This window comes from Podarcis tiliguerta, assembly GCF_965153285.1.
Source record: "Podarcis tiliguerta genome assembly, chromosome: 1".
Classification (NCBI taxonomy): Eukaryota; Metazoa; Chordata; class Lepidosauria; order Squamata; family Lacertidae; genus Podarcis; species Podarcis tiliguerta.
In genome coordinates, this window is record NC_139534.1 from 92,654,640 (window position 1) to 92,676,253 (window position 21,614).

Sequence of the window (21,614 nt, forward strand, 5' to 3'; positions counted from 1 at the left end):
GCTGTTTGGTCTTCTGTTGTCCACTACTCAATGGTTAGAAGGAAAATAGAATATCTCTGTTAAATAAACAGTCAGCTTGTTTGTGCCCCTCATTGGGGGGAAATAGGTAATACAGAGCTTTTTTGGTTAAGAGAGAGAAAGAGAGATCCCAGTACTAATGTACTACAAGTGCTGTGTATGCCAACTCAAAATGGCTGTCACGTGCACTGTCCACTGAGCTTTAAGATGTGCAATAGCTTTGTTTGTCTGAACAAAAGAGATGAAAATGATCCTATAGAAGCATTACTTGTCACCTCTAGCAAACAGGCTTTGAGTGTTCTTGAAACAAATTGGACTCTACACGCACAGAGCAGCAATTCTGCTTTCAAAGCACCTTCCGCTCCCCAAATAGTAATTAATTAATTAATTAAGTAATTAATTAAGTAATTAATTAATTAATAATCCCCACACTATAACAATTTTCAGTCATATCACAATGGTTTAAATAGTGGTACCAATTCTACAGGAACAGGGTGACATTTTTTTATTCGCTTCTGAAGGAGTCCTGAAGCTAACTGAGGCGAGCAATACCCTATAAGCAGTTAACATGCCCCTTCCAGCTTACCTCTCAATAACGTCTTCGAATAAAGGAAAGTTCTTTGTCTCTGGCCTCATCCGGATAGCAACGTTACAAACACCTACTTTATTATTTAAGAAAAGGGTTACTTTGCTCTTCCACCAGTAAACATTCACACAGCACTGACAGATGATGCCATCACTACCACCCCAAAGTGTGATTCCTTTTCGAAACCTTATTAGCTAACACACAATTCCCTGCACTCTTTTTAGCCCAGATGTGTTGATGAGAACTGAAGTGAATACCATATAAAGCAGAAAACACAACCTTTGCCACGAAATAGCAGTTTGGCAGCAAAAGAAAGTATAGCCAGCGTGCAGCACAGTATATTATTGTACCATAAAAAAATACAAATTTGCATATGCTCTTAAAAAGCAAGCAGAAGAGCTGGCAATTGTTGGAATTACAGTTGCCCTGAAAAGGATTAGTTAACCTTTACCTTCCCTGCTGTGTAGAGGAAAATCCCTCCTTTGAAGCTGTTATTTGATAGGAAGGATCAGACCTCTCTCCACAGATGCTATTTTTTATTTTATTTTTAACATCATGACATGTTTGGCCCTTAGCTACCACCATTCAAGAAAGAACAGAAAAGATTAAATGAGTGGGCACCTGTTTTCAGTTAAATTTATTTGTTATAGCACATTTTGGAAGTAATAAAATCAACCTATACACAGTTAGGATTTCAGAATATTTTTTGCACTGTAGTGTTCAAAGCAACATCCTCTGTAGATGAGACAAGCTTTTTTTTTTTGTCTGGTTTGTAGTAGAAATGTAGCCCAAGTCAACCATTTAAAAACAAGATTCCCCATCGCTTTAGTCTATTCACAGAATCTAGGAGGAGGAAATTTCCTCATCAATGATGCTTCCAGGCAAGGGTTTATTGTAGGACTGGTGGTCCTCATGCAAGCTTTTCCCCAGCTTCCACACGGCATTTTGGCATAAAAATACCAACCTACGTCCTGCCGCCGCCACCTTCTGGATTTATCATCCTTCCATGGAAAATTCGGTAACTTATTTAAACAAAAAAAACCCTATTGAAAACAACCCATTTGCCAATATTAAGTCTCCTTGTAGAAGCAGCTTTCCTGCAGAAACACCCACAACATTTAAAAGGTACACCTGCCTTTTCTGGACTGAAGTTTCCACAAATTTATATCCTCCAAGGGACTATGAAACAGTCCTTTCCATACCTATTCAAATTCCTTGCAGTTTTTTTATATTGCACTTTTCTTCCACAAATCAATATAAACGTATTAAAACAATTTACGGATCCTCACAACAACCCTGTGAGGTAGGAATATTCCAGTTTGCATTTTAAAGAGGTGGGAGAAAACAGATCAGCAGACCTGGAGAAAAAGTTCACATCCTCCAGCACGAAGTGCTACTTTATAGCACCTCCTCCTCTTCCTCCTCCTCCTTAAAACCAACCACATTTTTAAATAAGGAAAAAGCAATTGGAGTCCACACGCTCTCTTGTGTTTTCACCCAATCTGCAGCAGACTGAAGCAAGCATTTGCTGCTGCAACAAAAGGAACTTTTCTGGTGTTCCTGCTGCAAGAACAGTTGGAGCAAAGGATGGAGAGTTTGATGCTACCAAGAGTGGGCAATGGGGCAGACAAAATAACCAGGGTGACCCTGTTTTGTGTATGTGCGTGTGCCTAAGCAGCAGCAGCTGGCTGGTTGGGTTGGTTGGTATGGACCAGGCGGTTACTGTGAGGGTGAGAATGAGTAAAGGGAAGAACCACTGAAGTCCAATCAGCCACAGAGTTGGCAAAGATGGGTGGAGAGAGGCTGTCAGATATCCAGTAGTGTCAAGTCCACATGCCCAATGGGACCTTCCCTCCCTCACATCCACCAGGCCACTGTGGAATATTGCCTTGACTATGCTGGATATTGACTGTATTTACATTACTGAGAAAGACAGTGCCCATATGCATTCTAAGGCCAGACGCCTCCAAATCTACATGAGAGCATCATCATAAGTGTTTGCTGGCCCAGGGTAGAGTAGAATGGTTGCTACCTGTTGGGACGTCTTCACCTTGCTGTGTTGCACTTCCAGTATTTTAAACATTGGTTTTTATACCGTGACCCACAAATAGGGCTACGTAAAAACTGACAAGCAGTCCAAGCTTGCCTCTAAATCCCCTTCAAACTTTTTGTGCTACACTGAAACCCCTTTCAACCCACTACTCTAAAAGGCTAGCAGATCATGGAAGCCATTTGAAAACCACTTCTGCTACCCATGCTTCCTTCCCAGCACACACCCCATCACCACCAGCAACATATAAAGGAGTAGTTTTCCATTATTAACACAAAAGGACTTAAAGATAAAATACAAATTTCAAAGAACAATAACTGGTATTATTTTACAAATTGCTATTTTCAATTTTGATTTTCAGAACTGTGCACCCAACTAAATCCTTTATCGGCTCTGCTAGATGGACTTTCTAGCTAATCCTATGTTTAAAACACTGTCCTGGGGATTATTAATTACAAGATTAAGCCAAAGGAGCTTGTTTCGGAGTATCATCAGTACATCTCTCTTGAGTTGCTGGTTCTGAATTCCATAATGAATGTTAATGTGGGGTTTCCCCTCCACCACCTGTTGGGCAAGAATTTGCAACGCTTTAATAAGATTTTCTCGGCAGAAGCATGGAGCTCGATAGCTGAAGCAGCCCGTTTCTGCTGTGCGTTACAGACTCCTAAGGTTTTACTGTCCCACCCATTTGTCTGCCCTCAGCAGGCCCTTCCACAGCCAGTGCAGGTTAGGCTGTAGGGAGCGAAAGACCTGCTGTTGCTCCTCCTAAAATTAGCCTCATGCCAAAGTCTGCCAAAACTGACACCAAGCCAAGTGGCAGAGGAAAGGAAGCCCAAATATGTTACCTACTAAGAATGGGTGAGCAAAGGGTATTGTTAAAAAATTAACTTCATGGGTAAATATTTGAAAAGCTGGAAGATATCTACTAGCTGCTCTGACTGCTAGTTTCATGTCTGGCTAAGTCATGACCATGCTGCCAGACTAGGGATCCCTTATACCTTTAGCTATGGAGCATGAATTCTGCATGATTTAGCCTAAGGCAGACTGCACAAGATAAGACCATGGGGCCATGACTACCCAGTCATCACACAATGGCCACTGGCTGATTTCCTCTACAACTTTAAGAATGCCATGTCTGCCTGCATGGAGCTCTGGATCATAGCCAATAATCGTGTGAATACATAACCAAGCATGGCATGATTATTGGAATTGTGTGGCTGGAATGTTGAACAGTGGAGATGCGTTCTGCAATACCGGTCCATGATGATCGGGGGGCAATCCACATGACTTCAAGCATCTCTCGGGGGAAAGGAGTTTTTATCACAGTATTTCCCTGTTATGCAAACTATCACCTTCACAGCAGTCCTAAAATAACCCTTTGTATGAGAGATACCACATTCACCCGATACACCAAGTGGATATACCCAAATGGATATTGCCCAAATGAAGTGCTTAGCACCTAATATTTCAAGTGCCCAGTACATCTCTATGGGGAGAATTGTTCTTTTTTAATTCTTGCAAAAATCTGCTGATCCAAGTAATTTCAATACCAAGCAACTTGCCTGCTTGTTCTGATTTCTGGATGTGAAACATTTCAATGTCACCTAAATTAGTTAGGTTTTTGCTTTGTTTACTAAAAAAACCAAGTCACTAAGATGTGATCCCACACATAGTCATAATGCATTCCAGCTCATGAGTGGTCACTTCTGGACCACCACCAACCTCGATGAAATTCAGTTGCCCCAAAATTGACTGCTTGCTCCCTGGAAGGCCAAGTCTCTCTTGGATCACACACTTTAAAACCTGGACAGCTTTATGCACAGTCTCAGGTGAAGAAAAGCAGAGGCTAGCAATCATGAAGAGGCACTAATAGAAAGCCCGGTGCAAATTGGAATTGTCTGGTTTCAACCTCTGCTTCCCTATTACCCAGTGGCGTAGCATGGGGGGTGCAGGGGGGGCCGGCTGCACCGGGCGCAACATCGGGGGGGGCGCTCGCACTCGCAGCTCTCTGCCCCAACCTGGCTCCACGGGTTAGGGGGCACAAATTACTTGCCTTGCCCCGGGTGCTGACAACCCACGCTATGCCACTGCTATTACCATGGCAGCTCCTCGAACAGGTAGAGCTGATCCAGGTTCCTCTATAGCACACATGCTCCAATCAAAGCATGCATTAGACTGCAGTTCTGCCCATGATGAGTTTTGGATGGTTGATTAAAAATCAGTAGGACTTACCTGTTGCACAGTTGTGGTCAAGGTTGCAGGGCAGATGTGTGCAAGATATTTGGGGGAGGGGCTTAGTGGCAAGCTGCACATGTTTTGGCACAGATAAACTAATTTGTGGAAAGCAGTTGGCGACAAAATGGAATGGCAGAAGACGAGAAGGAGCAGAGGGGTATGGAGAGTTGTGTAGGGCACAAAAACTCTTGCACTGGCTCCTGGAGCCCAAGGTGCCCTTTGGTTTCTGAAGCTTCAACAGCACTTTGTGCGCATCTTTAAACTTTTCTGCACCACCATTAAAACTAATATATATATGAGAATGAGAGTTTGTAAATTCGTCGCCAAGTTCCAAGCTACCTGGCACACAAGTGAATGCATGGAATGGGAACATTCCTATCTAACAGTGTGAGCAGCAGCAACAGCAGCATGAAGGTTAGGAAGTCTGCTTATTACTTCTGAAGATATTTCAGACGAGAATTCCAATATTTTCCGTCCCATGTGCTCCAAGCAACCTTCCCTCCAGGAAGCAGTTGTCCTGATCCAACGTCCAAATGTTCAGAAATTATTCTGTGTTAGTTCAATAAAACTGAAGTTAGCCCTTTGCATTCATGGCTAACCCTGGATTTCCCAGGCTCCCAGAGGCTGGCTCTGAGTTTCCACCTCGTTTTTGCAGCAGGGTAATGCCCCCAGAGTCTGGCAAACGTTTTAAAAGCTTTCCCCCTGACTGGGGAGAGGGGGTGTTGATTCTGGAAAAATTAAAAGCAACTGAGCGGTCCTATAGTGACTTTGTGCCAGTCCCTCTCATCTCTCAAATATATTTTCTAAGATGTCAATCAAATTGTCCAGTCCAAGCAAGTAGCCATCCTCTCGGTTCCCTTCCTGCCAAGGGATCCTATGATCCAAGGTCTGCTCATCTGGGAGAAGGGTAGTCTTTCCAAAATCAATGAGCCACACATTGGCATGCCCACTATCATCATGCACAAACAGCAGTGAACTTCCAATTACCTGCAGAGGAGAGGGAGAGAGAGGCTACTAGGTATTTTGTGGAAAACTGGTGTCTTGCTGCTCCTGGCTCCACCCGCGATAAACTTAGGGCCAACGCATGCCTGTAGTTGAGGATTAAACAAATTCACTGAGGAATCCACTGGCCTGATCCAGCAGGCTCTTCTAATGTTCTTACGTTTTTATTTATTTACCAGGAGCATTTTAATACTGCTTTATATTTAAAATACCTCAAAGCAGTGCACAGATAATATACCACAAACAATAAAAGACAGAACATTAAAAAATCCAAATAGTGCAGCATCCATAGTTACCAGGCTGCCCCCACCCTGTTTAATGGTCAGAAAACATCTTCAGCGACCACTGAAACTCTCCACCCCCCATCATTCAGCCCAGACACTGAAGTCCAGCTTCAAGGGCCTTCTGGCGGTTCCCTCACTGCGAGAAGCGAGGTTACAGGGAACCAGACAGAGGGCCTTCACGGTAGTGGTGCCCGCCCTGTGGAACACCCTCCCATCAGATGTCAAGGAAATAAACAATTATCTGACTTTCAGGAGACAGCTGAAGGCTGCCCTGTATAAAGAAGTTTTTAATGGTTGTTTTTTTACTGTGATTTTATAATTTTGTGGAAGCCACCCAGAGTGGCTGGGGCAACCCAGTCATATGGGCGGCATATAAATAAAAGAAGAATACTGATGATCATCATCACCATCTAGTTGGCTGCCTTATTTCTGAGGGGAAAACTCTCCTTCAGTTGACTAAATGATGGATCTCTTGCAAAGAGCATCATCTGATGACCTCAGGGAGTGGGTAGGTTTCTATAGGAGGTGGTGGCATTCTCTCATTCTCTCCCAATTTGCTTAGGGCCTTCTAAACGAACAGCAGAACCTTAATCTCAGCTCAGTAGCTGAAGTGGCAAGCTAGTGCAGCTCCTTTCACGGGAGTGTTATGGTAGGTTACCTCTCTGTGCAACCTAGTTCCTGCATTCTGCAACAGCTTCCAAACCAATCCCAAGGGCAGCTTCCCCCACTCCACACACACAGAGACAGAAGGCACTGCAGTAATCCAGTCTTGATGCTACACTGTTTTCTTCACATGCTGCCTCCTTGGCCTTCTCTCTCACCCACTGCTCACCTCATGCCGTTTAAAGAAATTAGAAGACTCAAGAACACCACGAATTTCATACAGACGCCTCAAGTATTTTTTCTGTGAAAAGAAGGGGTGGAGGGTTGAATCATGTAACATTTTACTGTCATACAAAAATTTTTAAAACCTGGTAGATGGAGGAAATTGCTTCAGAGACTGCTTTACCACAGAGTAATTTGAGATACTACCCACCAGAAACATAAACACGAATCTTCTGAGAATGGGAGTTTCGTGAGCCAATTTTTTGGGCACATTATGTTCTTTTGGTGTTTTAAGTTGCAATTCACCCATTGCACAAGTGTGTGGGTCCCAGAGCTGGCAATTAGTGACAGCTAAACATCTGTAATATTCTCTCTGAAGGCTTTCAGCTCATCTGTTCAGAGTGTGGGAAACGCAGCATAGAAAAATGAAACGAAGTTCCCCAAGACCCATGATGCAATCTGAACAATGTTATTCTGTCAATGAAAAGAAACAGCATCACACCTCTGCTAATGAGGTCAGAGGTCTAAAGCCTACAAAGCACAAGAGTTTTGTGCCTGATAGGAACCCTGGTAAGAGGATCAACTATCCATGTTCAGAGCTGATCTGTGTTCTTGGTATATAAAGGGCCTCACTGCAGGGATGCAGAATACAAGGTGTTACCTTCCTTTCATATGCTTAAACTATGACCAACTAGAATACCACAAAACCACAGGAAAAGTACTACTTGTAGTGTGATATTAATATTTATCAGCCACTGTTCAGCCAGATAAGCCTCCAAAATAGCATACAGCAATTATAAAATACAATAATTTTAAAACAAGAGAGAGAGATGATGCAGTCAGCATCAATGATAGCAGATCTATGTCTAAGAAAACTGGGAGTTGGTCTACTATCACACATCCAACCTCTCCCCACCCAAGATGATGCATTGGGTCAACCTTTTACCCAGGTTAAAGAAAGCTTCTTAAAATAATGGGTCTTATTACCAGTTGCTCTGGAGGAAGTGGTGGCACCTTGGCCTCCTGTAAGGAAATGTCCACAGCTCCCTCTCCCTATTCGTCTACCACCAGCCCTCACAGATGTAATGAGCCAGGCCAGCAAAGGGCCAGTCTCAAACTTCCAAGTATAGCTTACCAATATAGTTGTATCTCCCTTAATGAATTCTGCAAAAACCTGGAAGACTTGGTCCCGTGTCTTCGTTGTCTTGAAGTTGGTGTTACAAGTCCCATCAGCCTTCTGTAAGGAATAAAAAGAAGGGAGATGGAAGACGTCCTTCTGCACGCAGAGGGAAGAAGAAAGGGAAGACACCAGCATGGGGACAAAGGGGAGAGGAATCCCCAAAAGGTGAAGCTGGCTGGCTTTTCCTCAGAGGCAGCTGAACTAACTCCACCAGGATGGTTACCCCTACCCTGAATATTAGCTGCTGAATTTACAGCAGTGTGGTGCAGAGCAGGGGAGGGCTGAAGGTAGATCTTTGGGTGATTTGCAGTAGAATGGCAAGGATTTCCGGCTACCAATTGTATTGGTATATTGCTATAAAATGAACCCGCTTCAACCCAAGTTATATAGCTGAAAGCTGTTCCTCTGAAAAACTTAGGGTAACCAGGAATGGATTTTTTTTTGTGGAAGGAAGGGACTCCATTCAGTTCTGGTATTCAAATCAAATTCATTGGAATTACAGTGGTACCTCGGGTTAAGTACTTAATTCGTTCCGGAGGTCCGTTCTTAACCTGAAACTGTTCTTAACCTGAAGCACCACTTTAGCTAATGGGGCCTCCCACTGCTGCCGCGCCGCCAGAGCACGATTTCTGTTCTCATCCTGAAGCAAAGTTCTTAACCCGAGGTACTATTTCTGGGTTAGCGGAGTCTGTAACCTGAAGCGTATGCAACCTGAAGCGTATGTAACCCAAGGTACCACTGTATTTAATTCTAAATGGCTAGCTCTGGTCAGTGGATCTCAGGGTTCTAGTTAGGCATAAAGTAGATCCCTTGAGCTTGAAGTCTGACATCCCTAATACACAGTGCCAGATTACAACTGGAAAGACTCAGGTTCAAATCCCGACTCAGCCATGAAGCTCATTAGGTAACCTGAGCTAGTCACTCTCAGTCTAACCATAAGCTCCTCAGGTGGCAAACAGGATAGAACTGTGTTAAATACATTACATAAATAAAGTATCACTGAGACTCTAATACAAACATGTATTTTAGGATATGGTGTACATTATAAACAAGGTGGGCAGGATAAAAGGAACAAATACTGACACTTAATGAAAACAAGCTATGCTATTAAATCATGCTTCTGGATGCAATGCAAAAGAGCCCTAGAAAACTGATATAATTCTGCTCTGGGTTGTAGTACAAAACCTATCTGAGTCAGATTTGGCCTTGTGCATGTAATATTTGGCTGCAAAAGTGTGGGCCAGCCTAACACAACAAATGTATATGTCTTGACAAGAGAAAGTTGTGAAACTGCAGTGCACATCGTGGGCAGAGATATCCAGCAGCACTCTGGAGGGATGTACTACAGCAGGCCTGTGAGGGCAGCGAAAATATCCTTTCAGTTTGGCCAGATGGTACACTAGAAGCACAGCACATTCTGCAATGCCAGCATTGCACTCATTGATGGAGAAAATCTGACAGCATCCTCCACATTTGTCAACTAACACCAAAGCACGGACTTCTTTCCAAAAGGTTACTTTATTTGCGTACCACACAAACACACATCATCCCGATCTCACAATGGCCAACCAGGTGCCTATGGAAAACCCACAAGCAGGATTTGAGAACAAAACCACTCTTTCCTCCTGTGGTTTCCAGCAACTGGTATTCAGGTGCATTACATCAAGCACCAGCCATTAGTGTGAAAGGGAAATTCCAATATAAAGTTCAGCTGAAGTGCTTGTGTGTGGACGACCCATGCACACAGGAAAAAAATGGATCTGTGCAGCACATGTACACTAACTTTCTGGTGTACATACAGTCTAGGATGCTGAGGCTAGGGAAAGCTAGTTTAGGAAGGGAAGATGTCCCACCTTAATCCCTTCGATCCTGAAACCCAAGTTAGCGCTGGAGCTGATTGTCTCCCTCCACTGCATATAGCGTGGTTTGGTCACTGCATGCTGTGAGTTCTCCTCCTCAGTGGGTGCCAGAGGATCTACATCAATCATTTTCTTATACATGTCCTTACGCAGCTTTGGTTTCTCTCGCGCTTTAGTCAATTCCTCCTCCAAATACGTCCTGCAAAAATAAAAGGAAATCGAGCACTTTTTTGATACGCCCAAGAATATTTCCATGCCATTTCCATTTACTGTATAGGGAGCTCAGTGTTCGTTACATAGAGAAATAATTACCCTCTTCAAGATAGCATCACATTTCCAAGAAAACTCTGACCAATCAATATCAGGACTTTGAACTCCGAGCCACAATCCATGGCAAGGGTAAAGGAGCAGCACTGGTGTAGCTAAATGTGTGTGGTTTTTAAAAAACGAACAAACCACAATCTGTAGCCAAGGTTTGTTATTCGCTTACTGACTACAGTTTGTTAGCAGCAAAACAAAGTATTATTACTAGTTCAAACGTAACACTAAGCCAGGAGCCATGGTTTGTTTCCTTCAGGCACAAGCAAATTTGATTTTGCTCATGGGTGGTAAGTCATTGTTTAATGCTCACCATGACATTCAAATACAGTGGTACCTCGGGTTAAGAACTTAATTCATTCTGGAGGTCCGTTCTTAACCTGAAACTGTTCTTAACCTGAGGTACCACTTTGGCTAAAGTGGCCTGCCACTGTGCCGCCGCCGCGCAATTTCTGTTCTCATCCTGAAGCAAAGTTCTTAACCCGAGGTACTATTTCTGGGTTAGCGGAGTCTGTAACCTGAAGCGTCTGTAACCCAAGGTACCACTGTATGGCCGATGTACCATCTGTTCATCAGAAGGCAGACGGGGCTCACAATCCACATGAAGTTGAGGGATGGGTCGACCCAACATCAGACTGCCATCCCCTCAAAATCACAGCTATCAACAAGCCGCCCACAATGGGACAGCAGAGATATTGTTGTTTAATGCCTCCCACCTGATTCCCATCTTGCAGTCCATCACACAAGGCCCTTCAAAATTAGCTAGAAGGTCATCTAGTTGCATGTAGGACTCGCCATCTCTCTCCACCACGCCATGGAAGACAGGGACGCAGGAGCGCAGTGGGTCATTCATCAGCAGTTCAAAGCACTTCTCCTCATTCTCAGAGTAGCGCTTCAGGATCGTTCCACCGTCAGCTGCCTTGAAACTCCCTGCAGTAAACAGAATCATGATAACTTGCAGCTTTCAGTCTGGTAGGAGGGAAAGGTGTCTTCGCCTAGTTTGACTGCCGCACCTCTTTCTTCCAGCTGAAATACTTTCCTGGAACAGTAACATACGTGCCTTGTAAAAAGAACACCCAACGCAAACATTGTCTGTCAAAACACACACACACAAACACACACAGCCAGCATTCAGAGGGAATCACAGAAAAAGTTGTCTCCACTAATTATATAAACATGGCCAAGTCTAAATGCACGAGACTACACAGGAGGTTAACAGGGCAAACCACATTATTACTTTGGTAGCCAGATTCAGTGATAAAATCTATGCAATGCTACCACTATGTCCTGAACTGAGCTTCATCCTGTACCTGCTCTTAGCACACAAGAGAGAAGCTATCAGTCACTGATCATTAACCAACAAGCCCTGTCTAGAAGCCAAGTTGTGCACTTCAAGCACGCACACGCTCCAGCCCCCTCGGAATCCTGCAGCTTCAAAATTTCACTACTCTGAGGCTCCAAAGGAATCTAGTCTCAGCCACACAGCCAACAAAATGAAGCTGGCTGCAACAAGAGGTACAGAGGAAGCAGCTTCCACAACTGTCGAGGCAAGTGTAATGTCAGGATCTGTTTTTGTTTCACTGAAATATCTATCAATCCACAAATCTATTAATCCATTGCCTTCTGAAACAAATTTATACCCTAAAATGCAGCCAACAAGGCTGAACCTGAATCTTACATTGTCTTCTTGCACTGTAAGCTGGTTCACGTTAGCTCCCGCTAACTGCAGAATTCTCTGTAGCCGGCATCAGAATTCACAGGGTTCTCTTGGAATCAGTGCAAAATGAGCTGTAATCAATTAATCCTATTCATTTTTATACAAGGAAATGCCTCCTGCTCCAGAGAACTCTGCACATAGCTTTGTTGACTTATGTTTTCCTTTAACCTCAGTCAGTTACTATAGGAGCACTAAAGCAACCATGCATAAATTACATCAAGTCAATTTTTTTTAAAAAAAAAAGAAATAAAAAGCTTGGCCCGAGATATTCCAGCCATTTCTACAAACATTACATTAAACATAATCTGCTTAAGCAGCTCCTTACTGGCCACCCTGCCAAACTTTCCTTTCCGTTCTCTATGACGTACACTTTCAGCACATTACAGGAGTGGCCTTGACAATGTTTGTTTCTTCTTGAGAGTTTAGGCTCCAGAAACTTTCATGTGTAAGGATGGACCACAGACTTAGATATAGAAGCTTACATAGGTCTATATATAGAAAGACAGACAGACAGAGACAGACAGACAGACAGACAGACAGACACAGACACACACACACACACACACACACACACAGCTAAGTCCTGAAGGATGCAAATGATTTACATCTATTCCAGATATTTCACAAAGAAAAAGCAACTGTCTCATGGGCAAATCTTTTCTTGCATGCCATTAAGTGAAAACACAAATCAAGTACTACCAAGCTGCACAGTCAAGACATGGTTACTCTTATTAAAATCACAAAACAGACTAGGTTCATATCTATTACGAACTCTGTGCTAGGATTTCTTATCAATCTTCTGGTTACTGTCCTTGTCAGAAAAACTGACCCTGTGTATTATACATTTTTCTTCGCATTAGTGAAGTTAAGAAGATACCGGGCTATATCCAACCATGTTGCTAAGCAGATACTAGTAAGGTTTCTCACAGCACAACAGGTAGCGAAACAATTGTTTAAAACGTTTCTCCTCCCCCTGCCCCACAGTGTCTCTGTGCCCCTCTAAATCTACTTTGGAGGGTTCCCCAAGGCTCTGGAGCAGATATTGGGGGGCATGGAAGAACTTCTGGGGATAACCCCCCCCCAATGGCTATCCAACCCATTCTGCTGGGCAGCACAACTGGAGAAAACCCACTGTTTTATATCAAATGTGATTATTTTAACAAGATTTCTACAAGCTTAGAGGTCACACTGGAATGACTCCAGAACCACAAACAGCTCATAATCTGTCTGCTAGACAAACAAGCAGACTTAGTCAATTAATATGCTTCCTTTTCCCATCAATTTACTTATTTGAAAATGCTTGCTGCCCATCCCCAAAGGTCCAGAGTGCATAGCATATTGACAATCAGATAGAAAAAGCAGTTATCTTGCCAGAGATAATCTAGGCATATAGGGCTGATTGGTTTGCAGTGTCCAGGTAAAGAAGGGGGGCATACTTCCCTCAAAATCCTTTCAATCCTTCCATTTTTATCAACCATTTTATTATAAGCTTCCTATTTGTACAGAGTCAAGCCAAGAAAAGTTTTCACCTGTGTGACCAGCCAGCTGCACCCAGGAGTATCGCTTCTTGAAGGGACTGATGACTGGCAAATTGACAATTGTTTTTAACGTCTGCCATGCTTTTTTCTGAAACAAAGAAAGGAAAAACCATTAGTATCGTCACAAACCACATAAACAGGCATTTGTGCACGGAGATGCAAGGTCTCCTGCTTGCACTTATGGCTCCCCACTGACTTCCAAGGCCAACCTGATGTGACATGAAAGTGGATTGCCATTAAAGACAGTCTCAGTGGCTCACCTAATTGAACAGAGTGTTGATGAAAGGCTAACACAGGCATGGCTAATTCGTGATGCTCAAACTCAAGGAGAGGAACACCCCGTGAGAAGGTCAGATATTTAAAGAAATGCACAGGTCCAACACAACAGCATGCTACCTAATCCTGGAGTTGGGTAACTTATTTTAAAAACCAAGTCAAAAAGCTGTATCTGCATTCTTTCTCTCTCTCTCACCCCCCAAATTTGCCAAAAAAATTGCCAAATCAGTTATTTGAGCTTCTTGTTAACTAAACATTATTCTTAATTAAAGAGAGGTTTGGGGTGGGTGACCCAATCCAAACAACATGGAATTACTGTCAGTTGATGGTTCAACCTAAGATGGCTGTGAAACACTTTCATTGGCTGCCAGTTCCAAAGTATAGGTGGTGCTCACCTTTAAAGCTCTTTAAAGACCTGGACACACTAGGGACTGCATGACTGCCCACTGCCACATAACCAGTGTTAGAAGCGCCTCTCTGGTAGCCTTGAGGTGGGTTGCAGCAACTGAGAGTGCCATTTCGGCCGGGGCACCTCACTTATGCAATATACACTACAGTCCTGTTGGCACCAAGCAAATTTCTTCCTCTTCTTCTTCTTCTTCTTCTTCTTTCCCCAGTTCTTTTCAGATGCCAACTGAATGTGGTTTTAATCCGCTCGTCTTTTACTGACTCTTGCCATTTTTAGCTCAGTTTTGATCAGTTTTATTGGGTGCCCCACCCTTGAAAGACCTACACTGGCTCCCAGTACGTTTCTGAGCACAATTCAAAGTGTTGGTGCTGACCTTTAAAGCCCAAAACGTCCTCAGCCCAGTATACCTGAAGGAGCGTCTCCACCCCCATCCTTCTGCCTGGACACTGAGGTCCAGCGCCGAGGGCCTTCTGGCGGTTGCCTTGCTGCGAGAAGCCAAGTTACAGGGAACCAGGCAGAGGGCCTTCTCGGTAGTGGCACCCACCCTGTGGAATGTGCTCCCACCAGATGTCAAAGAGAAAAACAGCCACCAGACTTTTAGAAGACATCTGAAGGCATCCCTATTTAGGGAAGCTTTAAATGTTTAATAGACGATTGTATTTTAATATTCTGTTGGAAGCCGCCCAGAGTGGCTGGGGAAGCCCAGCCAGATGAGTGGGGTATAAATAATAAATTATTATTATTGTTAGCCAACCCAAAAAAGCATTCATACTTCAGAGTGGGATATAACATTTCAAATAAATACATTCCTTTTCTACCTCCCCTCCCTGCGCTAGCATTTTAACAAGGCCAGAAAACGCTGCCACGCAGTGTCACCTTGCTAACACCTTTCTGTTTCAGTTGTGACATCTTTGGACATACTTCTGTTGGCCGAAGGGGAAAGTGAACAGCTGCCATATCAACAGAAGAAAATGACCTTTAATACCACCGCATGCAGAAATATGCAAGGAAAGACAAAATACCCTGCTCTCCAGAACTGAAACTGGGGTGATTAGTTTAACAGTACTTTTTATTATTATAAAAGATTCCCAAAGCCCTTTTCCCCTCCCCAACTGATCAACTCCAAGGTTCCCTGAACAATTAATGTACAAAAGCATTGTTTTGCAGTCAGGAAGGGCCAGAGAAGCAATTTGGCAAGCCTAGCAATTACTATACAAACATTTCACTAAGATAAGGAGCACTCCACACTGATTCTCTCTCTCTCACTCACACATGGCACCATATCCTCCAGCTACCTTAAAGAACAGGATAAGGGTCTTAGTGGAAGAAAACGACTAGTGTCTCAGTCCAGGGCTGCAGCATTTTGTTCCACAAATAAGACTGCTGCCATAGGAACATGAATCGGGGAATATATAAGTTTTCTGCACGGTTTGCTCCATTGCTAAGCAGAGTGTTTCCACTCCACCCCCTGCAGAAGCCTATGAAACTCCCATCACAGCACTTGCAAGTGCTATACCCTGTTTCTGTCCTGGGCTTTCTTCTTCCTCGTGCCCCTTTCTCATTCCACAAGCTAAAACATACCGTACAGCTCTTTAATCCCGTCCAGAAGCTCAAGCTAATAGTAAATATATTTGGGGGTGCAGAGGGATGGGGGGAAAGACACGTGTTTTCCTGCCAAGATCTCACAGTTCTACTAATCACACATTTCACTTAAATGCAATTATAGGTTAAAAATGTGTAAGGAAATGTGGCTTGTATAGCTGATGGACTAGTTTCAAAAGGCTGGCTTTTTTTTGTTTAATTAATTACCATTAGGAGAGGGGGAGGAATCCTACTGACGAGCCTGCCTACGCTGTTTAATTTTCATGACCCCTGGATCCTTCTCAAAGAAAATCTCTGCTGGTGCTCGGAGCAAAAATGATGTTGGAATTTTCTCCCCCTTCCCTGAGCTCTCATGCTCAACGGTACAAGCCCACACAAGCCCACACAGTGCTATTATGATAGCAAGAAACAAAAGGGGGAAAGACTTTTTCTTTACAGACTGAATTAATTGCCAGTCATCCTCCTCTATTATTTCTTTTACTTTTATATGTCCTTTGAGCTGAGTTGAAAATTCTAAGGCTCAATATATTACACCAAAATCTCTGCAGGCTAGAATGTCTCACGTTGTCTTAGGACAGCACTTTAGAATACTGTAATTGTGTTTGTTGGATCAGGTCCATCTTATCAAGCACTTCAACAGTGGCCACCCAGATTCCTCTGGGAACTTCAAAGGAAGTCAGGATGGTGACAATTGTCTTCTGCTACTTTACTTTACTGGATACAAGCTCTGAAGGTAGAGATCCTATTACCTGGTTACAACCAGACTTTTCATCCACCTCTCAGTACAGTTCTAGGTGAGCAATGATCTAAATGTGCCAAAAACAATTGCATGCAAAATAACCATGCCAGGCATCTCCATTCAACAAGTTGGCATTATTTATTGATTTATTAAATTTGTATACTTCATCCAAAGACCACTCAACGGTTCGCAACATAAATACAAACCGAAAACACAAAAAACAAATAAAGCAGAAACAAAAGCAAAACAAACCAATAATTCCCCATCCCACAGACACATTTAAAAGGCCACAGAATGTTAATCCACCAAAGGCCTGGTTGAAGAGAAACATTTTCACCTGGCGCCTAAAGATATGCAATGAAGGGGCCAGGCGAATCTCCTTAGGGAGAGCATTCCACAAATAGGGAGCCACCACAGAAAAGGCCCGTTCCCATGTTGCCACCCTCTGGACCTCTCACAGGGGAGGCACACAATAAAGGGCCTCAGATGATGAGCGCAGGGTCCGAATCGGTTCATACGAGGAGAGGCAGTCCTTGAGATATTGCAGTCCTGAGCTGTTTAAGGCTTTATAGGTCAAAACGAGCACTTTGAATTGGACCCGGAAACTAATCAGCAGTCAGTGCAGTTGCGCCAGGATCTGTGTAATATGCTCAGACCATCTTGCCTCTGTGAGCAACCTGGCCACTAACTTCTGTACCAGCTGAAGCTTCCAAACCATCTTCAGAGGCAGCCCTGTGTTTAACCCGAATTGCTGTTTGTTGCGCTTCAACTGTAAAGAGCAGGTTTTCACAGGGAAAGCTCTGGGGCAAAAGAGAGAGACAGAGATGCCTTGGACACAGAGCATTAAATCATGATGTGCCTGGAAAGAGCAGAGGAGAAAGCTAAGTGTGGATAAGCCCTTGATCCGCCATCCTAGACTGCTGCCCACAGCCCTCCTGATATTCCAGCAACTCTCTCTCAGAAAGAGAGGGAGCTGGAAGTCATGTCTCCACGCTGGAAACAGAAGGGATGGAGGGAGGAGAACGGTTTCCAACTGTTCCAGCCCCCTTTGTCCTCCTGGGACAAAGCCCAATGTGCCGAGTCTTGACAGGATACACAACACTGATGTACCTAACACTTTTACAGCTTGCGGATGCCACGGCAGAAATTAAGAACAGCTCCATTGACATTGGAAAGAGGAGCAGTATAGGTTCAGATGAGTAACTACAGCTACTTAGCAACAAAGTGGACATTGACTTGCTGCAAAGACAGAGTAGAAACTCACAGGCTCCATTACTTTCCATTACTTTTCTTTTTTAAAAAAAAAACACCACCACCTTGCATGCAATATGCTGTGCGATCACTGCGGGAGGACCTTGTCGATTAGTGGAAAGCGTGTTTGAACTATGCTGCTGAATGGCTGGCTTGAGTGAGCCTCGGCTTCGTCATGCTACATGCATAGAGGGGTGTGCTTTGTTTGCCTCAAGACAGGTACAGCCATACCTCGGGTTACAGACGCTTCAGGTTGTGTTTCTTCGGGTTACAGACGCGCCAAAACCCGGAAGTACTGGAACGGGTTACTTCCAAGTTTCGGTGGTCACGCATGCGCAGAAGTGCCGAATCGCAACCTGCATGTGCACAGACACGGCACTGCGGGTTGCGAACGTGCCTCCCGCACAGATCACATTCGCAACCCGAGCGTCCACTGTACTGGCAGAAATGAAGAGGCATGTCAGATGCTGAGCTACTGCAAGGCATTTTCACAGCAGGGACAGATGGATCCACGCTTTTCCATCTAATGCTGGTTTAGCCCTTTCAGAAAACTGGCTCAGTTTCATACCGTTCATCAGCAGATATATAGATATAGATATAGATATAGATATAGATATAGATATAGATATAGATATAGATATAGATATAGATATAGATATAGATATAGATATAGATATGAAAATCCTGGGGAAAAACAAAAAAGCTGCCCCGTTTTACAAACAAACAAAAAAGCACTTCTTTCTGTTTAGAGCAGCTAATAATTGCGGTTTTTTGTTTTTTTAAAAAACTGTTTTGAAATTGTCCCAGAAAGTGATTTCATGTCATAATGTGCAGTCCCTTCCTTGGGAATTGTACATACATAATGGCCTTGTAAAGCTACCAGGGCATTGTACAGAAAATTTTTTAAAAATGGCTAGCATGATAAGTACATGAGAGCAGCCATATTTTTCTCTAGGGGGAATTTGCTGTTGGATGAGTTCCACCATTTTACAGCAGAGCTAATGTGATCATGTCATTATCTGTTTATTGCTCTTTTCTCCTCCCAGCCCTCATGTAGTCATCAGTGCCACAACACAGACACTGAAAATGCAGGTTCTTAACCATTGGCACGAACTTTCTACTAATTTATCCTTAAGAAACCTAAACAGAAAGAAATAATGTTTGGCTTCAGAGACCCCAATTCATTCAGTTTGGCTGAAAGATATAGGAAGCCTCTTAGTTGCTGCACTACACATACATCTTAAGGGTCAAACTAGGCATGAATTGTGTGACTACTTACAGCAGTAGTTTTCACCCTGTGTTCCATGGCACCCTGGGGTGCCTTGAATGATGGTCAGGGGTGCCACGGGCAACACTGGCCTCTGTCCCTCTTTCCTTGCCTCCCTCCTCTGATGCCCTCTCACATCTATGCCTCCCCAAGGCTTGCACAGTTATTTGTTGCAGCAGCCCTGGCTACAAGCTCCCCAGGCAAATGGTGCCTCTGGGGCTGGCCAGGGGGTGCTGGTAGCCAGAAGCTGAGGTGGCCTCAGAGTAAACAACCAAGTGGGGGAGGGAGCCCAGCCAGCCAGTTCACCTGTCCTTGCTGTTGGGAATGGACAGACAAGTCCCAGGCCCCTGTGGGGCAATGTGAGGAGGCACCTCTCTTTGGGGCTGGGGGGGGTGTGGCAGCTCAGAGACCAGGGGTGGCAGCTCAGAGACCAGGGGTGGCAGCATCAGCTGCTCAAAGGACTCCCAAAAAGAAGGGAGAAGAGAGGAGACTGAGGGAACACTCCAAGAAGGAGGGTGTTTGAAAAGCGGCGAGGGGCTGCTAGCTCTGCAGGCAAGGGGTGGCATAAATAGGTTCCTGAGCCCCACAGGGGTGCCGCAGAAAGAAGGTAGTTGGTCAAGGGAGCTGTGGACTCAAAAGGTTGAAAAGCTCTGGCTTACAGGCTCAAGGATCCCTCCTGTCCACTTAGGTAGACCTGAATATTGCGCTCACAGTATGTGTGGCATTTCAATCACACTTGCAATGAAGTCCACGCTCCCTGCCGATTGTCCAGCCACACATCTCACATGGAGCGCACGGATGAATTTAACAATACCAGGATGTTTTCCCTTCAAAACATTTAAGACCAGCCTTTGTCTCCTAGTACATCCCCCATTGTGTTGTGTTACTTGCCCTTCCTCCAATTCCTCTTCAGTGGGAAGTGTTGTGTCCTCCAGATGTTATTGTGACATGTTCCAATATGTGTGGGATTCCTTCCTCAACAAAATTTTACACCCAGTGACCAGTCATGAGTAAATCAGGGGTGGAGGAAACTCAGGTCAAAGGCAGGCCTCGTTACCTATCTAACTCTCGAGAATTTCCTAAGGCCACCACACGCCTCACCAGCCTAGCTCCGTGCTCTCCTGAAGTGCTTTTGCCTAGCTGGGGTGTGTTCTTGAACTGTGAGGCAATCTCTCTTGCTTACCTCGACCGAGAGGTGTGTCAGTGTGTGCATAGAAACCTCTGGTCTTTGCATGACTGGAATGCAAAGGAAAGTGTCACTTCTGCTGCTCTGGCCATTTTTGCCTTTGACCCTGAGCGGCAGCAGCAGCACGTGTCTCATGCCCTCGGAGGTTGCTTCTGAGGAAATGCAGTCCTGGGCTTGAAAAGGGCTCCCCACCACTTAAACAAATAAATATTTCTGTGTCTTTGCTCACCGCTGTTGGGATGAAGGCTGAACAGTGACTATTGACTGGCGAGTGATAGGCATTCAGCCAATGGTGCACTACAGAATTCAACACAATCCAGACCTTTTCAATACCAAAAAATATGAGGCTGTGGCATTAGCCGGGTCTTTTCCACTATGACAATAATGGACAGCAGCAAGAGGTGTGGAACTCTGCTTTACATTTGCAGACAAGAACACAGTCACAGGTCAGAGAAAAACACTGCACCACTAAACTAAATATCTATCTTCATTTGCCGCTCAGGTTTGTATACATTCTGGACACCTGTATGTTCACAGTACAAGGGAGGGATGTGCTAAGTTGGGACGGAAATTGCATCTGGGAAGTCTCAAATGTCTGGATTTTTAAGCCATTCTACACCTGCACTGTACGGGAGTATTGGACACATGCTTCATATTTCCTCTCCCCCCCCCCCCTTTCACACCTTAATATATCCTCATCCTATGTCTCCAAATCCTGGTTCTATACTATCACTATTCTTGCAAAACAGATTCATTTTGGAATCAGATTATGAAAACATATGGGCATTTCCTTAACATGCATGATAGATGCCAAGCACATAATCCAAGTTTCCTTTTCACAGAATTAGCATTTTGTTTTTGAACACACAGTCCCTGACAACCTCGCCATTAAAATGTTGTTTTTAAAGCACGTGACTAGAATTTCAGAAATTATCCTCTAATGGTTCCATAAGGAGATTTCTCAAAGTGAAAAGCAGCATTTTAATGCAGAAAAAGGATGAGAATGTGTAATTCTCACATTCCTACCATATAAAACTCTATCCCAAATTGAATTTACAAACAGTTTCTGAGAACAAAAACTCTCTACGCTGTCTACCCACAAGGAAAGCTACATTCAAACAGACAAGTTTCCATTTTCACCCCTGTGCAAAGTGGAAGAATGAAGCAAGCCCTGTATAATCAACTCCCAGCCACTATATTAAAGAATAGGACACAATTAGTGGCAAGGGGGCTTTAAAAATGGGATGTCATGATTGAGTGAAGGTGGCTCTG

The 21,614-nt window shown here is 44.0% G+C and overlaps 1 protein-coding gene across 1 annotated transcript in view; it reads right to left on the minus strand.

Moving 5' to 3' along the window:
• Positions 1 to 1,226: 1,226 nt before the first annotated feature.
• ITPKA (inositol-trisphosphate 3-kinase A) overlaps positions 1,227 to 21,614 on the minus strand; it is a 57,779-nt gene continuing 37,391 nt past the window's right edge. The window contains exons 2-8 of the mRNA XM_083450703.1: positions 13,604 to 13,700; positions 11,074 to 11,287; positions 10,034 to 10,238; positions 8,136 to 8,237; positions 7,008 to 7,079; positions 4,743 to 5,876; positions 1,227 to 4,573 (exon numbers count right to left, since the gene is read on the minus strand). Of these exons, the coding sequence (XP_083306829.1) occupies positions 5,673 to 5,876; positions 7,008 to 7,079; positions 8,136 to 8,237; positions 10,034 to 10,238; positions 11,074 to 11,287; positions 13,604 to 13,700 (894 nt within the window). The 3' untranslated portion in view covers positions 1,227 to 4,573; positions 4,743 to 5,672. The remainder of the gene's footprint in view (positions 4,574 to 4,742; positions 5,877 to 7,007; positions 7,080 to 8,135; positions 8,238 to 10,033; positions 10,239 to 11,073; positions 11,288 to 13,603; positions 13,701 to 21,614) is intronic.